The sequence below is a fragment of the Sarcophilus harrisii genome, chromosome 2, assembly GCF_902635505.1.
Source record: "Sarcophilus harrisii chromosome 2, mSarHar1.11, whole genome shotgun sequence".
Taxonomy (NCBI): domain Eukaryota; kingdom Metazoa; phylum Chordata; class Mammalia; order Dasyuromorphia; family Dasyuridae; genus Sarcophilus; species Sarcophilus harrisii.
The window spans coordinates 331,560,238-331,586,960 of NC_045427.1; the positions used below are offsets into that span (position 1 = coordinate 331,560,238).

General features: G+C 31.8%; 1 protein-coding gene across 15 annotated transcripts in view; it reads right to left on the reverse strand.

The window, feature by feature from the left end:
- The window catches only part of RALGAPA1 (Ral GTPase activating protein catalytic subunit alpha 1), a 289,451-nt gene that overhangs the window by 127,878 nt on the left and 134,850 nt on the right, over window positions 1-26,723 (reverse strand). For all 15 annotated transcript variants that reach the window (XM_031952869.1, XM_031952861.1, XM_031952860.1 and 12 more), the window contains 9 exons: window positions 25,614-25,738; window positions 16,538-16,754; window positions 11,276-11,452; window positions 9,815-9,967; window positions 6,233-6,426; window positions 5,994-6,092; window positions 5,535-5,690; window positions 4,434-4,562; window positions 987-1,112 (listed from right to left, as the gene is read on the reverse strand). In XM_031952869.1, the coding sequence (XP_031808729.1) occupies window positions 987-1,112; window positions 4,434-4,562; window positions 5,535-5,690; window positions 5,994-6,092; window positions 6,233-6,426; window positions 9,815-9,967; window positions 11,276-11,452; window positions 16,538-16,754; window positions 25,614-25,738 (1,376 nt within the window). The remainder of the gene's footprint in view (window positions 1-986; window positions 1,113-4,433; window positions 4,563-5,534; window positions 5,691-5,993; window positions 6,093-6,232; window positions 6,427-9,814; window positions 9,968-11,275; window positions 11,453-16,537; window positions 16,755-25,613; window positions 25,739-26,723) is intronic.

Below are 26,723 nucleotides of genomic sequence, written 5' to 3' on the forward strand. Positions count from 1 at the left end.
AGAACAAGAATATTATGTGATGATCAACTATGATAGACTTGGCTCTTCTCACAATTCAGTGTTTCAAGACAATTCCAATAAACTTGTGATAGAAAATGCCATCCACATCCAGGGAGAGAACTATAGAGACTGAATGTGGACTGAAGCACACTATTTTCACTTTTTTTTTTAATTTGTCTGATTACCTTTTTCTTCTCATGGTTTTTCACTTTTGTTCTGAATTTTTCTTTCACAATATGGAAATATGTTTAAAATGATTGTACACGTAAAACCCATGTCAGATTGCTTGCTGTCTTGGGGAAAAGAAAAAGAAAGGCGAAAGGAAGGAAAAAAAAAAATGGAACACAAAGTCTTACAAAAATGCATGTTGTGAACTGATGCTAGGTGAAATAAGAAGAAACAGGAGATCATTATATACTTCATCAACGATACTATATGAGGATGTATTCTGATGGAAGTGGATTTCTTCAGCAAAGAGAAGATCTAACTCAGTTTCAATTGATTAATGAAATAACACTGGGAAATGAATGTAAACTGTTTGCATTTTTGTTTTTCTTCCCGGGTTATTTTTACCTTCTGAATCCAATTCTTCCTGTGCAACAAGAGAACTGTATGGTTCTGCACACATATATTGTATCTAGGATATACTGTGACATATTTAACATGTAAAGGACTGCTTGCCATCTGGGGGAGGGGGTGGAGGAAGGGAGGGGAAAAGTAGGAGCAGAAGTGAGTACAAGGGATGATGTTGTAAAAAATTACCCAGGCATGAGTTCTGTCAATAAAAAGTTATAATTATTTTTTTAAAAATGCATGTTGAAAACTATTTTTATGCAAACCTTAAAAAATATATAAACAGATAATCTGACAAAGGAGACTTGGGAAATAGAATAAAAAAGTTGCAAAAGAAAAATCATCACTGAAAAATGAAAACTCTGCAGTGAATACAATGATTAATTATGGATCTTATTGCTAAGACACCTTACCTTGACATCTGTGAATTGTGATACAGCAATATCAGGCATGTTTGGATGAAGAGCAGGTAGTACACAATACAAATTGGGAAAGCATACAAGGGACCCCAGCAGAACTTGTGCTTCTACTCTTGGTGCCTAGATATGAGATAAATGCATTTAATGGCATTAGTATGTATTAAGAAAAAAAAATTCAAGCCAATGCTGTGCTATTTAACAAAAATGTAGAAATGAATCTGAATTACACAACACAAAAATTATAAAGGTTGCCCAAGTAATCAAGACATAATTATAATTTTAATAACCTTTATGCAAATTCACTTTCATTCACTAACACATGTTCAATGATGAACACAGTCATAGCAAAATAGACTGAGACAAATGATAAGAACACTAGAATTATATTTAAAAGATTGAGGTTCAAATCCCATACCTCTATCATTTAATAGCCAAATGACCATGGGAAACTCAAAATTCTTTCTGAACTTCAATTTCCTCATTTGTAAAAACAGGAATAAAAAGAACAAGGATTTTATGAGAATCAAATAGTAAAACATAAATAGTGGTGGTTATTATCACTATGACCATCATCAATATCCTTTAAAACAATATTTTTCCAATAAAAATTCCCCATGTGAAATGCTGCATGTTATGAAGTTTTAATTTTATCTACTATATAAACTGTTCTACATGAAAAATATTTTTATGTATAAAACTTCACACTATGAACTGCTGGCTCTCTGGATTATCTCATCTCATAATCAAATTCTTTACATCACCAAATCATGACTTATCACATTATTTATCACTCACTGTTATTTATCTTTCATCAACACCTCCAGATTTTCAATTCTTTAGGATTTTCCGTCTAATTTCACTCATCCCAGCCTAGATCTATGGTCAACCACTTTAGAAATGATCTAGCTAGCATCACAAAATGCATTATCCTTTGGATCTCCTGCTGCTCCTCAGATTTTTGTTAGTCTCCATGGCTGAGTTATTCCAACTATCTAATTTAATCTAGCTTCCAGGTGTATTAGGTCTATAAGATGTTGTGAAATTATACCTAATGGAGGTGACTACAAATTCATATCACCCAAGAAAAATTGAGCTTTCATACTTTTGGGTATTTCTTATTCATATCTTTAAAATTTCCAAAGAAACTGTTCTAAAAATTTTTTCTGTTCTCCTCAGGCCTCTAGACCCTCAGAAGATAATCTTGTTTTCTATTTTACAGATACAAAAGGGACATTCACTTTACCTCTTCTACCTCCCATTTTTCTTCTCCTTCCTCCTCAGATAAAAATGGTGTCCTTCCTTCAATATGAGGCTAACTCCTCTACCTGTGATTTTAATCCTATTTTCTTCACTAGAACTTAGCATGAATCTTTCATTTCTTCTTCCTTACTATTAATAAGCATATTCAGATTTCTCTATTATCTCTGCTTTTATCCATTGTCAAACTTTTCAAAAAGTACAATATATATACCTCCGTCAACTTTTTCGTCTCCTACTAACTACCTAACCCCCCAAAATGTAGCTTCTATCCCCAGTTTTGTTCCTGAAAACATCATTAGGGACAACTTGATATCCAAATTAAATGGGACATTTTTCATTCCTTAATTGTCCTTGTTCTCTTTATAAAATGGCTATTACACATTTATATACATCAAGAGATACCCTCTTGAAACTTTCTGAACCTTTGGCTTTATGGGCAATAAATCATTCTGGTTTTTCTATCAGTTTTGTTTTCTTCAATGGCACTTCTTTGTATATCCCAAACATAAGTATTGCTCAAAATTGTACTTTGGGTCACCTTGTTCTCTACTGTCCATGCTGGTAACTTGTTCTATTCCCATAATTTCATAAGAAACTGTTGATGACCCAACCCAGCACACACTGATTATTCTTATCACTTCAAACTACAACTAATTCAAAGATTTTCAAATGGTTCATCCATCTTAAATATTAGAATAATATTATTAAAGTATGGTTTAAAGACTTACTCCTCTACTTAAAAGCCTTCCAGGGCTCAACACACTTGACTCACTAAAGTCTAAACTTTTCAGCATTCTATTTAAGAGACCTTCACAATCTGGGCCCAACTTAGAACTACAATCTTAATGACAAATAGTTTATGCCACATACATTACATTGTAGACTAAAGTGGACTACTCATCACTTCCTGGTTATGCCCATCTCTTTCTTGTTTTGAGTCTTTGGTTCAAGATGTTTCTGCTATTTTAAAAGTCTCCCTAAAGCAGGCATAGGATTCATAAATCTTACCCATTCTTTAGAGTCCACTTCAAATATATTCACCTCATAAAGCTTTTAGAAATACCCCATTTTTATAGCCTCTTTCAAAATGATGTTTTTAAATGAATAAAATAAAATATATAGGATTACAAATAAAATCAATTACATTGAAATAGATATCAAAATATTTTTATCATAAACATATTTTATCACAGTTATCCAGATATCTTCATCTGACATTCCATGTTAAAAATGCTAACTTCTTACAACATATATATGTATATATAATGTATATTTTATATATAATGTAATAAAATATACATATATAATATCTATATACACACAAACACACACACACATATATCAGATAAAGGCTTACAAAGTGTTTTCCCTACTTACATCTACGATATTGAACATAGTATTGAGACAGACACATAATTTTCCATGAAAAAAATAGAATTATAGGATTTTAAAGCCCTATAAAGATAAGAGAACTATAAAGAACTTTAGGTCAAATATGTCAATCCTTTAATTTTATATATGGGGAACCTGAAACCTAAAGATTAAGTGATTTGCCCAAAGTCACAAAACTAATAAAGAGCTTAGAATATTTCAGACATAGAAGTTATAAAAACTAGTCTAAATTTGCATTTAACTGTCCTTTGTTTTTAACTATGAATTGCTTTTTAGAAGGGAAGTCATAATTAAAGTTGCCTTATATTCTTAGAAAGCACAGAGTATTACATATTGCTTTTTTCTGTAGCTTATGTACAACATTAAATGGACATTTAATTCAATTTACTTTTACTTTTCCACTTTTGTTTTCTCATTAGGACACTTCTATACTTTTTTCTGTGTTTTCTCACCACTGCTTCTAGCCTTTTTTTTCTCTCTAGCTATACCCATCTAGCTATACTTTCTTCTCTTTCACTTCAGCCTCCTTCACCTTTTGCACTTTAATGATCAGAGTATTGAAATTCACATTATTGAAATGGATGCTGCACTGATCTGTTAATCAGTTATAAATTTTCTTTGAACGTGAGCTTGAGTTCCTTAAATTTTCTTTCTGAAGGGAAATGACCAAAATTTTGAGTTGTGGCAAACTCAAGGTTATTTAGAAACTTTTTTATGTTGTATTCCAGTTACTTACAGTTTGGTTAAAGTTTGCTGATTTGTGAAGAAAAATAAAAACTGAACACTTACATTAAGAAATGCTGAAGAAGCTACTCTACCAGCTGCTACAATAAAATCCATAATAAGCATTGTGGCACCAGGCAAGCCAAGTGAAAAAAATTGAGGGGAGCAGTGCTTGATGATTGTATTTACAATATCCTTAAGAGAAAAAACAGGAAAGAAAAATAAGTATTACAAATATATACATACATGCATATATGTATACATATATATTTGCTATTAGTTACTCCTTAAAGCTTAAAAATGGATAAGCTGAAAACTATAGAAAGAAAAACAATTTCTATAGTTTGCTTTACTAAGACTTGTCTTCAGAAAACTGATTGAAAACTGAATTTAAATAGTTAATGCTAATATTAAATGTTATATGTTAAATAGTTAACAAGGTTAATTTTAATTTATCCAAATGAGCAATTCCTATTATATGCTTAGAGGAAAGCAGGTCCAAATCTTATTATTTCAAATGGTAACAATACAGGATGCTTCTACTGCTAAAAGAAAGAGGAAGACTATTTAGCAGTGGGTACATAATATAACAGATCATTTTCTCCAAGACTGTGAAGCACAAATTCATTTCCTGGACCTATTTGCTTCCATATGCAATTCTAAGTTTAAGTTCCAAAATTCAAAGGAAATCAAAGGATTTCTACTTTAGAAATCTTAGATCTTTGTGAAGAGATTCCATATAAAATCTCTAAGGGAAAATTGTTAAATTGACAATTAATTTATTCTACTTTCAAATGGGCAACAGAATTAGCTGTTAAGATTATTGCTGCTGATTTAATTATTTCATAACAGACTGAATATAACACAAATTGCCATCTTACATGTAGTTCTTGTAATAGTGAGTTAATTTATTTTAGGATTTATTAGAAAATTAAAGTTTACAAATTATTGGACCAATAGATGAATATGTAATGTTCAAAAACCATTTTTTTTCTTAGAAACAAATAATCTACCTTTAATATTAAATGTGTTTTATTCAACAAGAAAAATAAAATTTCTATGAAATATCATCTCGACAGCTAGTTGAAATATTAATACATTAAAAAAGTAAAGAAAATCAAGGATCAAAAGTAAATGGATAGGATTTCTAAGAAAGTATAAACTTACCTGATCAACATGGAGTAGTCCACAATGCATTATATTATAGAAATGTGTTAAAAAGTCTCTATTTGGTGATACATCTTGTCTTCTTTTCATTGTGTTGCAAATAAGTTTATAGGCATGTAATTTGCCTTGTTTATATTTATCAGTCAACATAGTTGCCTACAATTAAAAAGTCAATTTTAAATTTCAAAAAAAAAAAGGAGATGGGAATAAAAATATTTACCTAATTAAGTGTAAATAATTATGTTCAATTATATTAACTTAATGAGAGCCTTTAATTATAAATGCTTTAATTCACACCAATTTATATACAGTTTTCACCATCATGCACAAGCAATACCACCAAAAATAACTAGCAAGAAAAAGAATTGTTAAGGAAAAAAACAGTAAAAATATATGTACTTATAAGGCTTAAGAGATATACTGATCAGCTATTTATTTCAAAAATAAAAACTTATTTACCTTGAAAAGCCAAGGAGTAAGGATTCTCAGAGGAGGTATTAAAACTGGTGGAGAAGGTGAAGTCATGTTATCAGTTGAAATTCCAAGGTTATCTCTAATCTGAAATTTTTTAAAGAAAAAAATATAACTGAAATTTATGCAATTCTGTAGTACATTGCTAATTTCATAAGCAAAGTATTTTTTTATTTTTTCTCTATGATAAATTCTCCCATCTCATTTTCCGTTTCCCCCTAATTTACCTTGGCTAAATTCTGCCAAAGTTCACACAAGTAATCAAACACTTGAGCATGTATTTCAGGATCCATAATAGTATTAACATCTCCCAAAATGCCTAGCATTCTTCTCCACATTACAGTAGCAACATCTGCATGCCATCCTGTGAGAGTACCTCCTGCCATCACACTGCAGCACTCGGATGGGAACTCACTTGTTTCTAGAAGTTAATGCAATAATACTGTAAATAAAATTTCTGTAAATTTTAAGAGGAAAAAACAAAGACAACAAAAGTCAATTATCTTGGAAATAAGAAAAGCAATGACCATATTGATTAGCAAATGCTTAAATACTAACAAATTCTACATTTGGATCAGTAGCTCATCAATTTGAGTGTTTCTGTTAAGTTCTGAAAGTATTACCTGAAAAAAGAAAACTTATTGGATTTTTTAAGAAATATTATATTCAAATCCTCCTTTATGATGTGGCACAACACAGATAAATTTCTACTTTCAGAAATAATCTAAGATTAAGTTTATATAAGTTACAATTTATGTATCATTTTTACTTTTTCCCACTAAGTATAAAACTATAATCTTAGGCTATCACTCTCTTTACATATCATTAAATAACCTCTCTAGAATAAATCTAAAAAAGTCTAAAGCATCAAATGACCATAATAATTCACTGTATAAACTAAGTGACATAACAGATAAAAGCACTGAGCCTGGAGTCAGGAGGACATGAATTGAAATGCAGTCTCAGATACTTACTAGCTTTTTATGACCCCTGTACAAATCACTTAACTCATGTTTTCCTGTTTCAACATAAAAATAGCACTGTATAGTGACTGGTCCTTAGTAAGCATTTATGTTTGGATTTTTTGTGTATGTGTGTGCACATGTGTCTAGTTATATGTCAAGTATGCATGCAGACATACACATATCTGTGGATGTGTTAGCTATTATTATATTCATTCTTTGTTTTAAAAATGTTAAAAAAGAAAAATAATGTACAATTTTAGTACCATAATTGGGTTGTTAATGAAAAATCTTTGTGTAGTTTTTAATTGTTAATATCTTTAAAAACCACGTAAGACTCTTTGAACTAAACTATTTAAAGAATCTGAACATTATTTTGATTGAATGTATTTATAAGGAAATTCTACAACTTTTTTTACTATAAAAATTATACTTCCTTACATGTAACTTGAATTACTTCTGGTGCTTACAATTTGAGCTAATATTCTCTTGTCAATGACATATAAATCATCATTCATGTAACTCTTGGAAAAATCAAGAACTTTTACTCTTGGCAATAGTTATAATCTAGCTTTTATATATCACATAATACATAATTATTCTTACTTTTCCTAACAGGCATATTCTTTCATTTCCAACATGACACATTTTCTCTACCAAGTTTTATTGTTTTTTGTTTTTTATGTGTTCACTAATCTTTTTAAATGCTTTAGTCTGGAATGGTTACTCAAGACTATTACCAATAACAAGTAATAGATTAACAAGAAGATGAGAAAATTCCCTTTAAAATTTTCATATACAGTACATGTCTACAATTAACTTTTTGTGGGTTGCAGAGTCATCTGATCCTCAAAAGGAAACCTTACCAAATAGTTTAAGGAACATACCCTCACAAAACTAAGCATGACTGCCCTTTTCTTTGTATTTTCTCAAACCAGTTAAATCTTTAAAGAAAATTCTTCCTCCTCTCAGCAAAAGAAGCTGGAAATAATTTACAAAATGATTCCAATATTTGCAAATCACAAGAATAATATTAAAAATGATAAATAGTAGACTTGATGATGTGATGCACAACTGAAGCCTCTTCTACAAATATATAACATAACTAGAAGAAATATTTAAACAGTGGAATATAGTTCTTAATGAACATGACAAATTTTAGAATTGTAATATCCTTAAAAGAAAATTGACATATTACTTCAGATTTTTTTTTTCATTAAAAATGAAGAAGACTATGGAGATGTGATAAGATTCTGGATAAAATCATAAATTAGCTTCTTACAATCTCTCTAAAACCACACTTATCAATTCTATTGACTTATCAACAGGTTTATAAAACTAAGAAGAAATAAAATAATCTAAGTTTTTCTCTCCCTTTAAATATGTCCATTTGAAGTGAAACTAAAGAACAGTGTAGCAATCCAAGGGCAGATTTTTTTTTTTAAAAGGAGAAATAAAAGGCATAGTGAGATTATAAAGAAGAAAATTATGTCCTAGGGAATTGAGACAATCAAATGTTAAGAGCAATTGATAAAACAATGCAGGAATTTAACTTGTTTTTATTTTGTTAGCAGAGCAAGTGTATTTCATGACTACAGTGTACAGGTTTTATGTCACTTGCTTTAATCTCTTTCTTTGTCAAAATTTTCCAATATAGTCTCAAAAACATTTCTGGCAAAATAACATAATTATTATAAATGTCATGATTGGGGCAATTAGATAGTATACTAGGTGGATTGCTAGGCCTAGCATCATAAAGATCTGAGTTGAAATCTGGCCTCTGACACATACTAGGTTGGATGATTCTGGGCAAGTCCTCTATCAACCTCAGCTTCCTCATCTATGAAATGGGAATAATAATAGCATATACTTCCCAGGAATGTGGTGTATATCAAATGAGAATAATGACTAATAAGAATAACTGTAAAGTTCTTAGCATAGTGCCTAGTATGTAGTAATACTACAGAATGTTAGCTATTATCATGCTGCTGCTGCTGATACTATGTGTTTGTATGCTTAACAAAGTCTGAGAATTACCTATCTGATTTGTAGCAATAAAAATTTCCAAGGGTAAGAATTATTCCATCTTGTTATATTGCTGTATTTCAATGGAGTTAGGAAAGACCTGGTTTGACCCTAATCTCTGATATTTAGTAGTTATGTAACCTTTCTCTGGAGTTAGCAGAGACCTGATTTGACCCTAATCTCTGATATTCAGTAGTTATGTGACCTTAGGCAAATCATTTAACTTCTATGAATTTCCATTTCTACACCTGCAAATTAGAAAAAAAAAAAAGAGGTACAATACTTACTTCAAAGAGCAGCTGTGAGAATAGTGCTTTAAAAACTTTAAAGCATTTATAAATGTGAGTTACTTTCTTTCTATATACACTTAAAATATAAAATTTGATAACCTGAAGAATTAAAATCAATCAAAAAGGAATACTATGATTTGTGGCTTTCTCATTGAAAACCAAGTAAATCAGCCAACTTTCTCCTAAAGATTGATTATTAAAGGAAAACTATTCAAATACTACCTATGTTAGTAAATACCAAAAAAGGATAATGTAATATGTATGAACAACAGAATATATGAATCTAGGGTGTGAATAGTAATCAAATCAGCAGAATTTTTTTTCAAGTTGCAGTTTAAAATAAATGAGAAGTTTGTTTTTAAAGGGCAAGGAAAATGTTATAGCAAAATTTAACTTTCCTCCAGATTCTAAGATCATTGGAATACCTATAAAATATGTTCTTATTCAAAGAACCTTATTTTACTAACATCCTTAATTCTAATGCAGGGAAAAGAAAAGAAAAACAGAATATTTCTAATTTCCAAATAATTGCCTAGGTCATCTGGGGTTTGCAAAACAGACTGCTGGAGCTTCTCATCCAACTGAAGGTCCTTCTGTTCAATATGATCTGCATTCAGATTAGCAGGGGATGGTGTCTGTGATCTGGATCCCAGAGCAGAATGAATTGGAGAAACACTTTCTGAACCTGTAAATAAAATTTCATAAAATCACTTTTAAAATTATGCATCAATTCCCCAGTTGTCCAAACAAAAAAAAGTAGTGCATATTACAGTCCCAGAAAAAAAACATGCAGCAAGTCATATACAGTATTTAGTCAAAGGAACAGCTTTTTATTAAGAGTTTACTACAACTCACATGAAGTGATACCTTAGTGAAATGAGCAGAACCAGGAAAAAAATTACACAATAACATAAATTGTGAATATCTTAAGTAATTTTTAGCAATACAGGGATCCCAGACAATTATGAAGGACTATGATGAAAGATGGTGTCATCTCCAAGGAAAGAGAACTGGTCGAGTCTGAATATAGACTGAAGCATATTTTTTCTTTATTTTCTTGATTTGGATTTTTTGTCTCTGCTTTCTTTCACAGCATGACTTAAATAGCAATGTTTTGTATTACTACATATGCAAAACTTATGTCAAATTGCTTACCTTCTCAATGAGTTAGAAGGGATGGAGGGAGATCATGAAACTCAAAATTTGAAAAAAAAAAGTAAAAACTGTTTTTACATATAATTGAGAGAAAAATAAAATAGTAATTTTTAAAAATAATTTTGGTATTGTGTTAAAACAGGAGATACATATAACAAAGTATGCTTTCGGTAAGATTATAATTCTAATAAAAGAATACCATCTATATAGAGAAGTGGCAACCAAAAAAGGCAATTTTGAACTGGAAAGTTACAGGAACATTGTGTACATTATCTGACTTATTAGGCAAATAAATATGTAACAGAAACCACTGAATATATATTATTTTTAGAATTAGTTTGGATCAAATTATGTCTTCCATAGAAATGAGAATGAGAAACTATGGATATGAAACCTGAACTCTGTTCCTAGTCCCTTCCCTTAGGGTCAAACAAAAAACATCTAATCTCTTTTCTATGTAAGACCCCCAGTGTTCATGTTTCCCTTAAGCTAAGTGAAGCAGTACATAATGCAGTGAGCTTAGAGTCAGAAAGGCCTCAGTTCAAATCTGACCTCATTTAATTTCTATCTGCCTCAGTTTCCTTAGTTAATAACTCAAGAGTTGTTGTGAGGATCAAATGAGGTAAGACTTGTAAAAGTGGCATACAGTAAACAATTATAAGTGATTTCCTTTCTTCTTTCCTCCCTTTTTTCCTCCTTCCTTCCCTCTTTTCTTTCATGAGTAACTTTATTAAAAGGGATAATATATTGCAAGCATGTATTTATTTGCCAAAGTTAATAAATGTAAAATGCATCATTAATCTTAAACGTGCTATATAAGTATTATTATTATTATTACCAGTAATAGTGGCAACTTCAGCAGAAAATGGCTGTTGGTTAAGACTGCTTGTTTCAGAATCTATGTGCAATGTAGTTAAACTTGCCATATCCAATTCTTCTGTACTTTGTTGATGTCCTAAAGTTGCATCAATTTCAGTAGAAGATAGTGTTGCAGCATCAACTCCAAAGCTAAAATCTATAAATAGAAAAGATTCAAATGTAAACCAATCAATTATAAAAGAACAATTTATAGAAAAGATGAGTTAAGAATTAAAAATGATCAGATATAGCCCAGTGTTCAGAAAGTCTACTTGGTTCAATAATCATGTTCAAATAAATGAATGGAGAAAGATTCCTATTTGTCCAGAACTGCTAGAAAAACTGAAAAACATATTAACTTAAATTGTAAATATAAATTTAAAAAAACTTTAAAAGAGAATGAAATGAAGTAACTTTCATTGCTATGATTAGGGGGACAATTCTTAATTTAAAAAAAGAGATGAGATCATAAGAGAAAATAAATAACTTTTGCTGCATAAAATTAAATAGCTTTTGCATAGACAAAATCAATGCAGTAGAAGGAGAAGGAAAATAGTCAACCAGGAAAAAAATGTATCAAATCTCTGATAAAATGAAAACTAACACAGCTAGATGACTTAGTGGATTAAAGCACTGGGCCTGGTGTTAGGAAGACTTGAGCTCACTAATCATGTGACCTTGGTCAAGTTACTTAACATCAATCTCTGTATGCCTCAATATATTGGGTAAAGGAAATAGCAAACTACTATAGTATATTTATCAGGAAAATCCTGTATAAGGTCACCTAAACACAAACATGACTGAATAAATGAATAATCATAACTACACAATTATATAGAGTCAAAAGATGATCCCTAATTTTTTTTTTTAAATGGTCAAAGGATATCAAAAAGCTTTCAAAAGACTGTACGCTATCAACAAAGACATGAAAGACTGCATTAAATCAATAATGATAAAATTTTACCCAGTGTCATTGGACAATGAAAGTTGAGAGAGATGACAAAAAACAACAAGAAGGCCTGTGGAAAAACAGTCACCTTAACATACTGTTGGTATAACTGTGACATGGTACAAGTGTCTGGGAAAAAACTGAATTATGTAATACAAGTCACTGAACTGTTACTAATTTTCAATCTAGAGATTCTACTGGTATAATTCAAGGAAGTCAAATATAAGAGGAAAAAAAAAAAAGAACTTATGCAACATAAAATATTCCTAGCACTTTTTTGCCATACCTAAAAAAACTGGAAACAAAAAAAAAAAAGCTGCTGACTGAATAATGGATGAACAAATTATGATATATAAATTTAACAGAATATTATTGTTCTGCAAAACATTATAAACATAAGGAATTTAGAGTAACAATGAAAAACATATATGAAATACTATAAATTTAAAGGAAGCAGAACCAGGAAAACAAACGATTTTAATAATATAAATGGAAATGAATATTAAGAGTGGGACATTGACCAATATAACTGATCAACTTTGACCAATATAACTGACAAATCTTTACTACCAAGGAAAGGTGGAAACATATTTTCTTCCATTCTGCAGAAAAGTAAGGACTATTATTTAAAAAATGAAGATAGGAAATTAGAAAATTTATTATAGCAATTTATTACAAGTCTTAAATTATGCAACCTGCACAATTTATACAATAACTACAATAATGTAAATAAAATAGAGCAGTAAAATCAAAAGAAAAATTGTTTAATTGGAACTGACCAATTAACTTCACTCCCCAAAATGGAAATACCTTCCCTCCCCTTCTCTAGGGAGCATGGGTACAAAGTATTGTGTACTATTAGTTATGTGGTTGATACATCTGTTGGTTTTGCTTAAGAATGACTAGGGAAGGGTTTCTTGGACAAAGAAGGAAGTTTACCTCAAAATAATAGTAATGGGGGGAGGAGGGAGCATCAATAAAATATAGAATTTTTTTATGAGTGCTTTATTAAGTGTAAAATTCTTTAAGACTTGTAATAAATTGCTATACTGCTCCAAGCAGTCATAAAAAGGATGATACCTAGAGTGAGGCAAAAGACAAAAATGTGTATGCAGATTAAAGAATAAGTCTGGGGGAGCTAGATAGGACAGGGGATAGAGTACCAGCCCTGAAGTCAGGACCTGAGTTCAAATCTGGGTTCAGACACTTAATACTTACTAGCTGTGTGGTGCTGGGAAAGTCACTTAACTCTAATTGCCTCATGCCTCCTCCCCCCCCCCCCAAAAAAAAAAAAAAAAAAAGTAAACCTAATTCTAATGCAAACCAGAGTGTTTCAGAAATGTTTTTTTCTGGGGGGGGGGGGGAAAACATGATAAAGGAAACAGGGAAATAAGCATTGTTCATTGAGAAGCCTAGAAACTTTTAAATAAAGTAAAGAGTAAACAATTAAGAATAATTCTGTGGCCACAATCTAGGTAAAAAACAGAATCTGTGTGGCTAAGATGACAAGAAAAAATAATGATGAATGTTGGAGGGGAAGTGGGAAAACTGGGACACCTGATGCATTGTTGGTGGAGCTGTGAATGGATCCAAACATTCTGGAGAGCAATTTGAAACTACACTAAAAAAGTTATTAAACTGTGCATATCCTTTGATCCAGCAATGTTACTACTGGGCTTATATCCTAAAGAGATATTAAAGAAGGGAAAGGGACCTATATGTGCAAAAATGTTGTAGCAGCCCTTTTTGTAGTGGCAAGAAACTGGAAACTGAGTGGATGCCCATCAATTGGAGAATGGCTGAATAAATTGTGGTATATGAATGTTATGGAATTGTAGTGTTCTATAAGAAATGGCCAGTAGGATAAATATAGAGAGGTCTGGAGAGACTTACATGAACTGATGCTAAATGAAATGAGCAGAACCAGGAAATCATTATACACTTCAACAACAATACTATATGAGGATCAATTTTGATGGACGTGGCTCTCTTCACCAATGAGAGGATCCAAATCAGTTCCAACTGATCAATAATGAAACAGAACCCAGTGAAACTGTTAGAATCCTTACAAGGTGTTAAGTCACTAGAGTTGATAGAAACAATGCTTCTGTCATTGGTTTACACCTTTGAGAATTCACATCCCACTCTCTCAGAGGAGGAGTCAACCTTTGGGTTCACACCTTTAAGAGATCACATATAAGGAGCACCTGGAGTCAGTTGAGAAGGGTACAAGCAAGATTCAGAGAGGGCTGGAGGCTGAAGCTGGCAGACAAGCTGCAAGAGCTCTTGGAACCAAGGAGGGAGATAAGCCTCTAAGAAAACTAACTGGGCTATTTTGAAGGAGACAATAAAGGATTTAAACTTTTAACACCTGGCTGCATTTGAGGTGATTACTACTTTGAACTGAACCTAAGGCTGCCTCCAGAACCTCTGGGAACATGGGGAAACAACACTGGGAAATGAGTGTGGACCACAATACACAACACCACAACTCTTTCTGTTATTGTTTGCTGGTACTTTTGTTTTTCTTCTCAGGTTATTTTTACCTTCTTTCTAAATCTGATTCTTCTTGTGCAGCAAAATAACTGTATAAATATGTATACATATATTGTATTTAACATATATATTTAACATGTATGGGACTACCTGCCATCTAGGGAAGGGTGGAAGGAAGGAGGGGGAAAGTTGGAAGAGAAGTTTTTGCAAGGGTCAGTATTGAAAAATTACCCATGCATATGTTTTGTCAATAAAAGGCTATTAAAGCACACACACACACACACACACACACACACACACACACACACACAGAATCAGTATAGTTGTGAAGGGAAGTTTGAGCATAGAATTGAATGGTGAACTTTGATCTAAAACGAAAATATCTTACTTCCTGACAACTGAGAATCAAAGAAAGTCATTATTTTGACTCTGGAAAATCTAGAAGATAATTAATTTGCATAAAATCTATACCTTGAAATTTTATGATAAAACAAAGTTTCTACATTTGTGTGTATGTGCCCAAATCCCAGGAACCCTGGCAAAAACCCTGTCCTATTGTGAACAGAAAAAGTAGAAATATAAGGTTAGGGAGCTTTTTTGTCACAGGTGCAAACCTGATTCTCAATACTTTCATATTGTTTTATATTCTATAATTGTCGATTGTGCCACTGCAGAGTGGCAGAACAGTTTTTGGCCATGATGTAATATCCAAAAAAACAAAACAAAACAAAACAAAAAACCCAGTCAAGGTTTTCTGTGTGATCACTTCCCAAATTATACCACTACTACAAAATTTTTTAGTTATCTTGGATTCTGACTAGAAAATCACAGTATGTCATATTTGGAAGACTGTTGATCCTTTAGATATTACCAAAATCTGTGCTATTTCCTTGGGACATGAATTTATAGGTTATATAACTCACTTTACTCAGTTTCCGAATTAATCTTCCTGAGACCCATGTCTCAAACATGTTACAACTGAAAAAATTTATAGAATACCTTATACCATCTCCTCTGCCTGACAGCCTCTCCCTGATTCCAAGGGCTTTCTTACTCTAAATTCAGTTTGTTATTTACTCTGCCACCCTGTCTCTAATACTTAATAAAATGTTTACTGCCATGAGTTAAATTCTTCCCAAAATTTTATCTATATATTTTTAATATAATATTATCTACGTTAATGTTTTTAATGAACTGAAACATAAACTATAATGTTTAAATAATATATATATATAAATAAATAATAATAATAAATATAAATAAACTATAATGTTTTTAATAAACTGAAACATATCATTTCATTTGGGGAAAATTGCCATTCAGAGAGTACTTTTGTGATCCATGCCTTGGTATGTAAACTTTTGGTATACACAGAGTATACCAAAAAGTTTTGTGTCATTTTAAGCTTAAAATTCTCATTGATTAAAACTTCCTATTTTTTTAAACTTACCTCTGCCTCATTCCTACTAAACCTATTTTTTTTTTTTTGGCCAATTTTAAATCAACTTTTGTTATCTAGGATAAGAATTACATTTCAACTTGTTTACAGTACTGATAAAGTGGATGTTTTTCCTGTTATTTAGAATGCCCAGAATATATATAGTAGTGCTGATGTCAGTTAACAGTTTAAAATAAATAAAAAACTTTTGGGATACCCTGTATAATATTTTATGATACTTTTGAAAACAAAGGCATAACTATTTTATGCTATGTAGACAAGTTCTAGGCAATTAGCAGTGGGAAAACAGGTCAAATTAACAGATAATTATAACGCTAAGCAGAAAACCAGATACTTGCTGTCAAATTTCCGGCCATCATACTGGAAAGCGCTGAAAGAATCAGAATGGCTATCTGAGCTGATAAGGTCACTGCTGCCTGCACTGGCAGGAGAGGTCCATTCTGAGGGCACACCTGGGTCATCTATAGGACGCATTTGATTCTGCTTTTCCAGTATATCAGGAAGATCTTTTGGAACTTCAAGGCTGCCTGGACTGCTCCCTCTTCTTGTCATATTCTGAAAATGAAAGAATATCATGTTTGTTCCACTTCAAAGATATTTCCATCGTCATTAGTTTACTGATGGTTTTTCAAAATGAACTATGATTTAAATGGTGTGAATATGCTTTTCTACAGACCAAGATTTAAATCCAGACAACTTGTTAGCTAATCTTCTTGAATTGCCACAACCAAAATATTTATCATATTATAGCAACTCTCTCAAAGGAAAACTAGAAAGAAATCTCAGACTGAAGTCTTTCCAGTGAACAATTTTCCATTTGGATGGGACAATCCAAGACTTTTTTGCTCCTGGCAAACTTTTGAAAAACTATAATAGGTGATAAGAGTAGAATCTTTTCAAACTAATATATTCAATATAAAATATTGATTCTTTTATTTATTATTATTACTCTTATTGTTCAATTGTTTTTCAGTTGTGTTTGACATTTCATGACTTCATTTGGGATTTTCTTGGCAAAGACACTGGAATGGTTTGTCATAGCCTTTCCAGCTTTAAAGGAATGAAAACTGAAGTGAAGTGACTTGAGCAGGGTCATATAGCTGCTAATAAGTATATATGAGGCCAGATTTGAAATTAGGAAGAATGATTCTTGGCTTCAAGTCAGACTTCAGGAGTCAGCCCAGACTCTACTATCACTGCATCACCTAGCTATTCCTTGTTATTATTCTATTGCTTAGGGATCAGTTGGAGGGAAGAGAATGAATTATTCCTCACTCCTCACTAAAGTTGTGTCAGGAGAACATAAGAACCCAAGAGACTAAAACAAGGAAAAAGAATTGGAAGAAGCAAAAAATACATTGGAAGAAGGCAAAAGTGAAAAAAAAAATTAAGTCTGAGACCAAAGAAAAAACAGTTAAAAAATTCTAGAATGGGTCTGATCACCTCAGAAGTAGTGAAATGAACTTAGGAAAAAAATTAGAATATTGTTATGCTATGCTACGTACAATATTTCAAGTTACTGATCAGCTTTTACTCTTTAATTTTATTTTTTAGAAAACCCGAATGTTTAATGATGAAATTTCCTCTAAGGAAAAAAGTTCCGAAGGGGACATGGACAAACAAGTATCACATTACCCTATGAAATATAATTTTATAACAAAACAAAACTATTTTGAAGATTCATGATTTCATATAACATTTCCTTTTTTTTCCTTTAACTTTTGAAAACTTCATGTTTTTTGATGTCTTCAAGTTGGTAATTAAAAAAAGATTTATTTTTTAGAACTTCTTTGTCAGTGCAGATCAGCAATTGTCTGCAACTTATGCTCTTAACTTTTTCCTGTATTTAAATTTCTCTTTTATATTTAAAGCAACAGGGTGCCCCTGAAATTTCTTGAGCTGAGAGATGCAATGGTTAGAGAGAGAATAAGAGAAAGGAAAAGGTTTCAGGCTTGGTTCCTACATTAAGGGTTTCAGAAGCCATTCCTAACACATAGGCCAAAAGGAAAAAGATAAACTCTTTGTTGCTCCCAGTGGAACTTCTAAACAATCAATAAATCAATCAAAGAAGTAATTGTCTATCATCTACAAGGCAGTAACCATTTCTCCTATCTGAAGTGAGAGAGTATTCCAGGGAGGGGGAACAGCAAGTGGGAAATTGGACGTTTCATAATTAACAAAAACTTTTAGTGGAGTTCACCTGAGACTCATAATACAATGAACTATAAATTTTTTCATTAACGTGGAAACATTTAAGCTTTTTAGCTAATATTTTCTCCATTTCAATTTTTATTTCAGTGGTAATCTGTAAAATTAATTTCTATAAAAGGGAAACATGTTATCATGTCTAAGAAAAAAATAAGGCAGTATATTTAGATCATAGAATATGTGGAGGGACGATATAATAAAGCTGGCAAGAGTTAAATGGAACCAGGTTATGAAGAGCTTCAAATGTCAAAAAGAAATTTACATTTGACTTTAGGGATAATAGAAAAACATGTGAAAATCTTTAGACAAGTATATGAAAGATGAGAGAAGGGAGTAGGCTTGAAGTAGTGTGAACAATTTGAAGATTGTTCCGACAGTGTAGGCAAGAGGTTGTTAAAACAGAATCTAGGTATGAGTTTAATGAGTAGAAAGACACATTCAGATCTTGTACAGATATACACAATAAAATTTTACAACTGTTTATATGGGCTGAAGGGAGGTAAATTCCACTAAAAGTTCCAGGTAATTATGAAATGATGCTGAGACTGCAAAAATTACTAAATAAATGGTGATATCCTTCATAGTGATTTCAAAGTTTAGAGAATAAATCACTATTGATTAGAGAAATACAAATTAAAACAACTCTAAGGCACCACCTCATACCTCTCAGATTGGCTAAGATGACAGGAAAAGATGATAAATGTGGGAAGGGATGTGGAAAAAATGGAACACTAATGCACTGATGGAATGCATCATGGTGGAATTGTGAAATGATGCAACCATTTTGGAGAACAATCTGAAACTATGCCTAAAGGCTAGAAAACTTTGCATACCCTTTGATCCAGCAGTGCCCTTACAGGGTCTGTATCCCAAGGAAATCTTAAAGGATTTGGGAAAAGGACCCATATGTGCAAAAATGTTTGTAGTAGCTCTTCTTATGGTAGCAAAGAATTGGAAAATGAGTAGATGCCCATCAATTGGGAATGACTCAAATTCATTCTATTATCCATTCAAGATCTTTGTCACAGCAACTGATCATTTTCATCCTTTCTCTAGAAATTGTTGTATTCCTGAATAATAGTCTAACACTTTTCCTAATTCTTGCCTTAAGATTCAGGGACTTCAGTATATTAGATCAACATCTACAACACTCTTGTTTCCCAATTTATCACCTTCCTCTAATCTCTCTCTAATTCCTGGTTTATACTTCATTCCACTCTAGCCATGAAGTCACTAACAAGTTACAGAAATAGTTACTAACATGCAAGTCCTAAACATTCTCATATTCATGCCCGAAAAAACTGGCAACCTGGATACTGGCACCATAATAATAACCTCATCAAGACTAGTATTCTTATTCAGCTCCCTGACACCAAAGAAGTGTTGCATCAAGATAGTGTCATGGATCCATTGTTTATCTAGTGTGGCATTCTTTTACAGCGTTTTCCAAAGGTCCAGCATGCCAAGGGAAAAAGTCATCATTCTGCTCTTTGAAATGAAACTACAGGTAACAGAGATATATGGAAGTCATTCATAGAGGAAGTCAACCTCAATACCACTGGTCTGGGTACTAGAAGAGATGGTATGCTTTATGTATTCACAAGTGCCATAGAGGCAGAGAACATCCCTCTTGTTTTCACTTGTTTTTGGTACTTGCACTTAAATTCAGCAATGATATGATTGACCATGAAGTCCTTCTAATCTACATTGATGCCTCCAGTTGTGAACTTGATTTCAAAAATGTTATCTTCAATGAAAAAGATGGAAATAATAAAAGGGCCACCATCTCTAAGAACAAAGATCAACATACTTCATTGAGCTCCAATGTCTTTAAATTATAAGAAATCACAACAATAGTTGTACAATTGATGATTTAGGTCATATGGACACCTATGACGGTTCTAGTATGTTTGGTGGATGATCCCCACAACAGAAGTCACTAATGTAGACTAGTAATGAGATGACATAATTTGTAAAAAATCTCTCCTATACAAATTTCAGAAATTTCTTTTGTCTTTGTCAAAACCTTGTAAGAGATTTCTCTGGATAAAAACTTTTGAATTCTTGAAGAGAGCTGGAACTCTGGAGAAGTATACTTGAAACAAGGTGCTAACTCAGTGGAATTGATGAGATGATGGTTCTCTAGTTCACATATATACTTAGAACTTAGATGTAATAGTTCTCTAGTTCACACGTATTCAATATATTGTGATGATTGTAATGATGTATTATGATAGGGTATTTAAACTGGGGACAAAGTCAGACTCAGGAGGAGTCAGATTGGTTGAGACTGGCAGACTATCAGACTGCTAGAGGAGACTGGGGCAGACTATGACAAAAGCCAGTCTGAACATTACAAATTCTCTTTTGTACTCCATTTGGACCTTGTAAACAAACCTGAACTCAAGAAAAATTGACATATAAAAGCCAACATCAAAGAATAATTTCAAGGGTCTCAAAATGGACAAATTGTTTATGTTTTATATGTGGAAATGTAAACATAGTCATTAGTACTTGGGAAGTCCAAAAGAAACACTGGAGTAGAGATTATGGTGTGACTTTTAAAAAGCAAAACTGTGTAGGAAATGGTAAAACAGTAATTATGAGATTCGAATGAGTTGCAAGAGAAAGAACTAATACTGAGGAATTAAATGGGGGAGAAGAGCTGAAATCCTACTCACATGAGGAATAGGTTAAAGAGGAAACAAAATATATATCTACCAAGAAGAATATATACAACATCCTCCAAAACCTAAAAATAAGAGAAAGAGGGAATAAGACAAAGGCAGGATGTGGATCAAAGAGAGTATGTAGATAAATGGGAATGGAATAAAAAGGGAGGGAAAGTGTGGGGAGAGGATATGGGAGGTACTGTTGGAGTGGGAAGGGGTGGAAAGAGAGGTAAAATAATAGCAAAACAAGCCAGTGTGTAGAAGCAAAGAGGAATTAGTAGGGATAGGAAATGTAGATATACATAAAATAATAACAATAATTTGGAATAGAATTTATTAGGAAAAAATAGAGAAGTAATTATTTCAGACAAAGTCAAACTTAAAAAAGATTCAATCAAAAGAAATCTATATTCAATGTCAGCCATATTAATATTGTTTTGATGTGTTACACAAATGTGTGTATATATCTACATAGGTATGTATATAAATATATCTATGTATTTTACACATATATACCCATATGTTTATACAAAAACATATCCTTGCTTAACAATAGTCTGCTGGGGGGATTGAGGAAGAGAAAAAGGGAAAAACAGAATAAAGTAAAAACAAGAATTCTGGCCCATAACAAGTACATATTCATCCTTTTCTTTTTACTCAGATGGCTTATTTTCATGTTTCAGAATTTCTTCACCTTTTGTCTCTACTACTGCAATAGTCTCTTAATTATTTTCCTTGCTTCTACTTTTCCCTTTTTCAGTCCATCTTATATACACAGGTCACAATATTTTTCATAAGATGCAAAGCAAGCATTCTGTCTTAAAATTTTTCAATAATTTCCTATTATGTGCAAGGGGCAGTTTTCTATTCATAGTCTGAAATAATTTGGCTCCCACTTACCTTTCTGGACTTTTTTTTTCAATTCTGACTTTATTTCCTGGTTATATATGTATATTAACTTTTAAAGTACACATTTCTTTATGAATCATATTGGGAAAGAAAAATGAAAACAAAGCGAAAAAGTCACGGGAGATTAAAAAAAAAAAAAGTGAACATAGCATGTGTTGATTTACATCCAATTTCCATAGTTCTGTTTCTGGATATAGATGGTGTTTTCTATCCAAGTTTATTGGGATTATCTTAGATCACTGAACCAATGAGAAGATCAAGTCTTTGATCATCATACATTCTTGCCATTACTGTGTACAAGGTATTTATTCCTGGTTCTGTTTGTTTCATCCAGCATCAGTTAATGTAAATCTCTCCAGATCTTTCTAAAATCAGCTTGTCAATCGTTTGTTATAGAACATAATATTCCAATAACTTCATATATCATAACTTATTCAGCCATTCTTCAATTAACTGACACCTACCAATTTTCCTATTCTTTACCACCACAAAAAGAATTGCTACAAACATTTTTGCATATGTAGGTCCTTTTCCCTCCTTTATTGACCTAGGGGTCAAAAGTTATGCACAATTTTATGCCCTTTAGGCATAATTCCAAATTGGATCAGTTCATAACTCCACCAAGTATGCATTAGGCATCTCGGTTTTCCTACATCGCCTCCAAGATTTATCATTATCTTTTCCTGTCACCTTACCCAATCTGAGAGGTGTGAGTTGCTACCTCAGAGTTGTTTTAATTTGCATTTCTTTAATCATTTTTTCATGTGACTACAAATGGTTTTAACTTCTTCATCTAAAAATCACCTATTCATATTCATATAAACTTTGACTCTCAATTGGGGAATGACCTGTATTCTTAATTGACACAGTTCCTTATATATTTTAGACATGAGACCTTTATCAGAGATATTTGCAGTAAAATTTTTCCCCCAGCTTTCTACTTCCTTTTATTCTTGTTTTTATTGGTTTTGTCTGTGCAAAAATCTTTTAATTTAATATAATCAAAGCTGTCCATTTTGCATTTCACAATGTTCTCTAGTTCTTCTTTGGTCATAAACTCTTCCCTTCTCCAAAGATCTTATAAGTAAATTATACCTTACTCTCTTGATCTGCTTTTATCACTCTTTAAGGCCAAATCATGTACCCCATTTTGACCTTATTTTGGTAAAGAGTAAGAGATACAGGTCTATGCCAAGTTACTGACATATTATTTTCCAGTTTTCCCAGCAATTTTTGTGAAATAATGAGTTTTTAACCCCAAAAGCTGGAGTTAGAGATAATCAAATAACAGATTTATTAGAGTATTATTACTAGAGTATTTGATTATTGTGTCATGTGTATTTAACCAATTCCACGGATCCACCATTCTACTTCTTAGCCAGTACCAAATGGTTTTGATGACTGCTGCTTGGCTACTATCCTTTGTATTTTTTTCCCCATTAATTCCCTTAATATTTTTGATCTTTTGTTCTTCCAGATGAATTGTTTTTTTCTAGCTCTATAAATTAACTGTTTAGAAGTTTGAGTGACATGGCACTGAACAAGTAGACCAATTTAGGTAGAGTTATCATTTTTGTTATATTAGCTTGACTTATTCATGAGCAATTAATATCTTTCCAATATTTAGATCTGACTTTGTGAGAAGTGTTTTATAATTGTGTTCATATAGTTCCTCAGTTTGTCTTGGCAGGTAGACACCCAGATATTTTATTGTCTAGTTATTTTAAATGGAATTTCTCTATTTCTTGCTGCTGGATTTTGTCAGTAATACGTAGAAATACTGATGATTTATGTAGATTTATGTTCTATCCTGCAACTTTGCTAAAGTTGTTAATTGTTTCAAGCAGATTTTTGGATGATTTTCTAGGATTCTCTAAGTAGCTAATATAACAAAAATGATAACTCTACCTAAATTGGTCTACTTGTGAATTCACCCCAGTGAGACTGATCTTTCTTGAACTTTTTTTCCTAATCTATCTTGACCTGGAGAGTGGTTTCATTCAGTTAGACTCTATTCATAGGCTTGGTTTTATGTGGTTTTCGAGGGAAATTGGGAGATGTACAGCAGCTTCCTGGCTTCACCATCTTGGTACTATATCCCTGGAAGTCCTAGACTTATTTTATTTAACATTCAGTCCAAAAGGACTAACTAAATATTCCCAAATTTTAGGCCTTTTTATGCTTAAAATAAGAACTATTTTATGCTTAAAATAAATTTCCTTCTCATTTCAAGTCTTAGAATCTCTCAACTTCCTTCAAAAATAAACAAGAACTCTTCCTAAAATTGTTTTGATTATCTTCATATATGTTGCATCTCCTTTCCTTCATAGAAAACAGTATGTAAGCTCTTTAGGAGCAGGGATTATTTTCTGTCTTGTTTATTAGGTCCTAGAAAAGTCTCTTGCACATAAATACAATAAATATTTATCAAACTGATAATGCAGCAGAAGAAAGTGAAGAATGTTCATTTAAAAAAGAGAACTAGAAGAGAACACTCAAAAAAGGAGGAAGTGGTTGACAATGTCAAAAGCAGTTGAGGTTAAGAAGGCTGAAGACTAAGAAGAGGTCCTTGAATTTAACAATTCACTGGTAAACTTGGAGAGAGCACTTGCAGTTTAATATTGTAGTCAGAATACAGATTAAATAGGTAAACTTTGGCTATAAAAGGAGGTGATAGTGTGAGGAGATGGCAAGGTCAAGTTGTCAAGTTAAAGGTTTTTATGGATGGGGAAGATATCTGGCCTTGTGAGAAGACAACAGCAAATGACATAATAGATAATGAAAAAGTGGATACGAGAGAAAGAAAATATTATTAAGGAGTAACTCCTAAAAGAGAAAGAAAGAATTAGGATAGAATATACAAACAGAAAGTTCATAACAAGAAAAGAGTTACATTTTCATCAGAGAATGGAATAAAAAGGAAAAGCATGAGAGGGACAATTAAGTGTGAAGCACAAGAGACAAAGGAACTCATGATGTTCTCATGATGTTCTTTATTTTCCCCAGAGAAACTTTTCTCAATAAATCAAGGTCCTCCTCTTGAGAGGAAAAGAGAAATGGTTTGGAACAGATGAAATAGGGAATGAAATGGAGGGTCAATTAGGAAAGAATAAAAGCACTGCCTTAGAAATATCTAGATGATAAATGAATTACCAAATTTGCAGTGGACCCAAGAATCACAGTGACATAACTTTCTCCAATAGTGTTCAAATTAGTACCAAAGGAATATAGATTTAGAGCTGGAAAGGATTTGAAAGGTCACATAATGCCACAACTTCATCTAACATCTGAGGACCAACCAAGTTTTCTGATTCCTGTATAAGTTGGTGAGATTGATGAGACCAGTATAGGTACTAACAGAAGGTATCTATACAACTGGAACCTGAGAAAGCACAATCTTTACTCCTTGTGTCTTTTATCTTAGGCAAGTAGAAAATTTTTATTTTTCACTTGATAAAAAGTATATATTGATTTGTCTTTAATGTAGTAGATTTATAAACACATAGAAAACCCTAAAATTATCAATTTTGAGATCACTTTTAATGTATTCTTTAATAGAGCAAAATTTTACAGATCTTCTTTACTCTCTTACTAGCATAAACAAGATAAATTAAAATACGCTTACCAAGGTATTACCACTTCGAAGTCTTTCAGCTATAAACTCATCCATCAGGTCAGGAACATTAGCATTGCTGCTGCCAATATCACTGTTAAGAAGGTGCAGTTTTTGACTCACATCCTCTTTACTGGCTAAAAATAAATGAATAACTAAATATAGTAAGGAGAAGCAACTTATTTTTTTTTAAATTTATAACAAAATATTGTTTAAATTTCCAATATTATATCAATTACTCACCAAACATGCATTTAGGGATAGTTTTCCTTTCTTAGATTTAATTATAAGATTAGTAAATCTAACACTTACTTTTAAACTAAGCAGATGTTAGTCAATCTCCAGTATGATCTTAAATAGCAAGAAAGCTTACAGGTAAGCACCAGTTGAAGTTGGGTTAATGTTGGCTGTAAAGATACCAGCATACAACTCTTCCTCCCTGCCTCTTTTGTTCAAAACAGCCCTAATAATTTGTATTTCCCTTTTTCTATAAATATCTCCATAAGAAATACCTTATTTTTGATATATTAAAAACATGATGTTTTAAATTGATGATTTTATAATTTTATAATTATGACACAATATAGAAAGAAGCTAGCCTCTATGCAAATCCAAAATGATCAATGCTTTATGAAAAAGCTGTTTACTTATACAAAGGTCTCTTAATAATTTACATTTTCTATATTTTAAAATACAATAATTAGTAGGTATATCTTGTGGCCTATATGAAATCATTTGCATGTTTCAATTTTACTAATTGAATGTAACAAATTACATACTATAAATATTTTCCTCTAAACATTTTAAAAATCAGTACATTATATTGCTATTGAACTACATACATAAAACATTTTAGATTAAAATAACAAAGTGGTCAGAAATCTTTTGTGAAACATAATTATTTTACTGGTCTGTCTATATTAACTAAGCTTCTAATGACTGCCCTAAAATGATATCAATGCCTCAATGCTTTATAGAACATTCTAGTACTTGGGCTAAAATAACCAAATTAATAATTTTTTTAAACTTTCATATTTTCCCATATTGGTGAATTTATTTTAACTTTGAACTAAGATCAAAGAAACCAGCTGCCATAATACATTTTTTAATTTATCTGTAAAA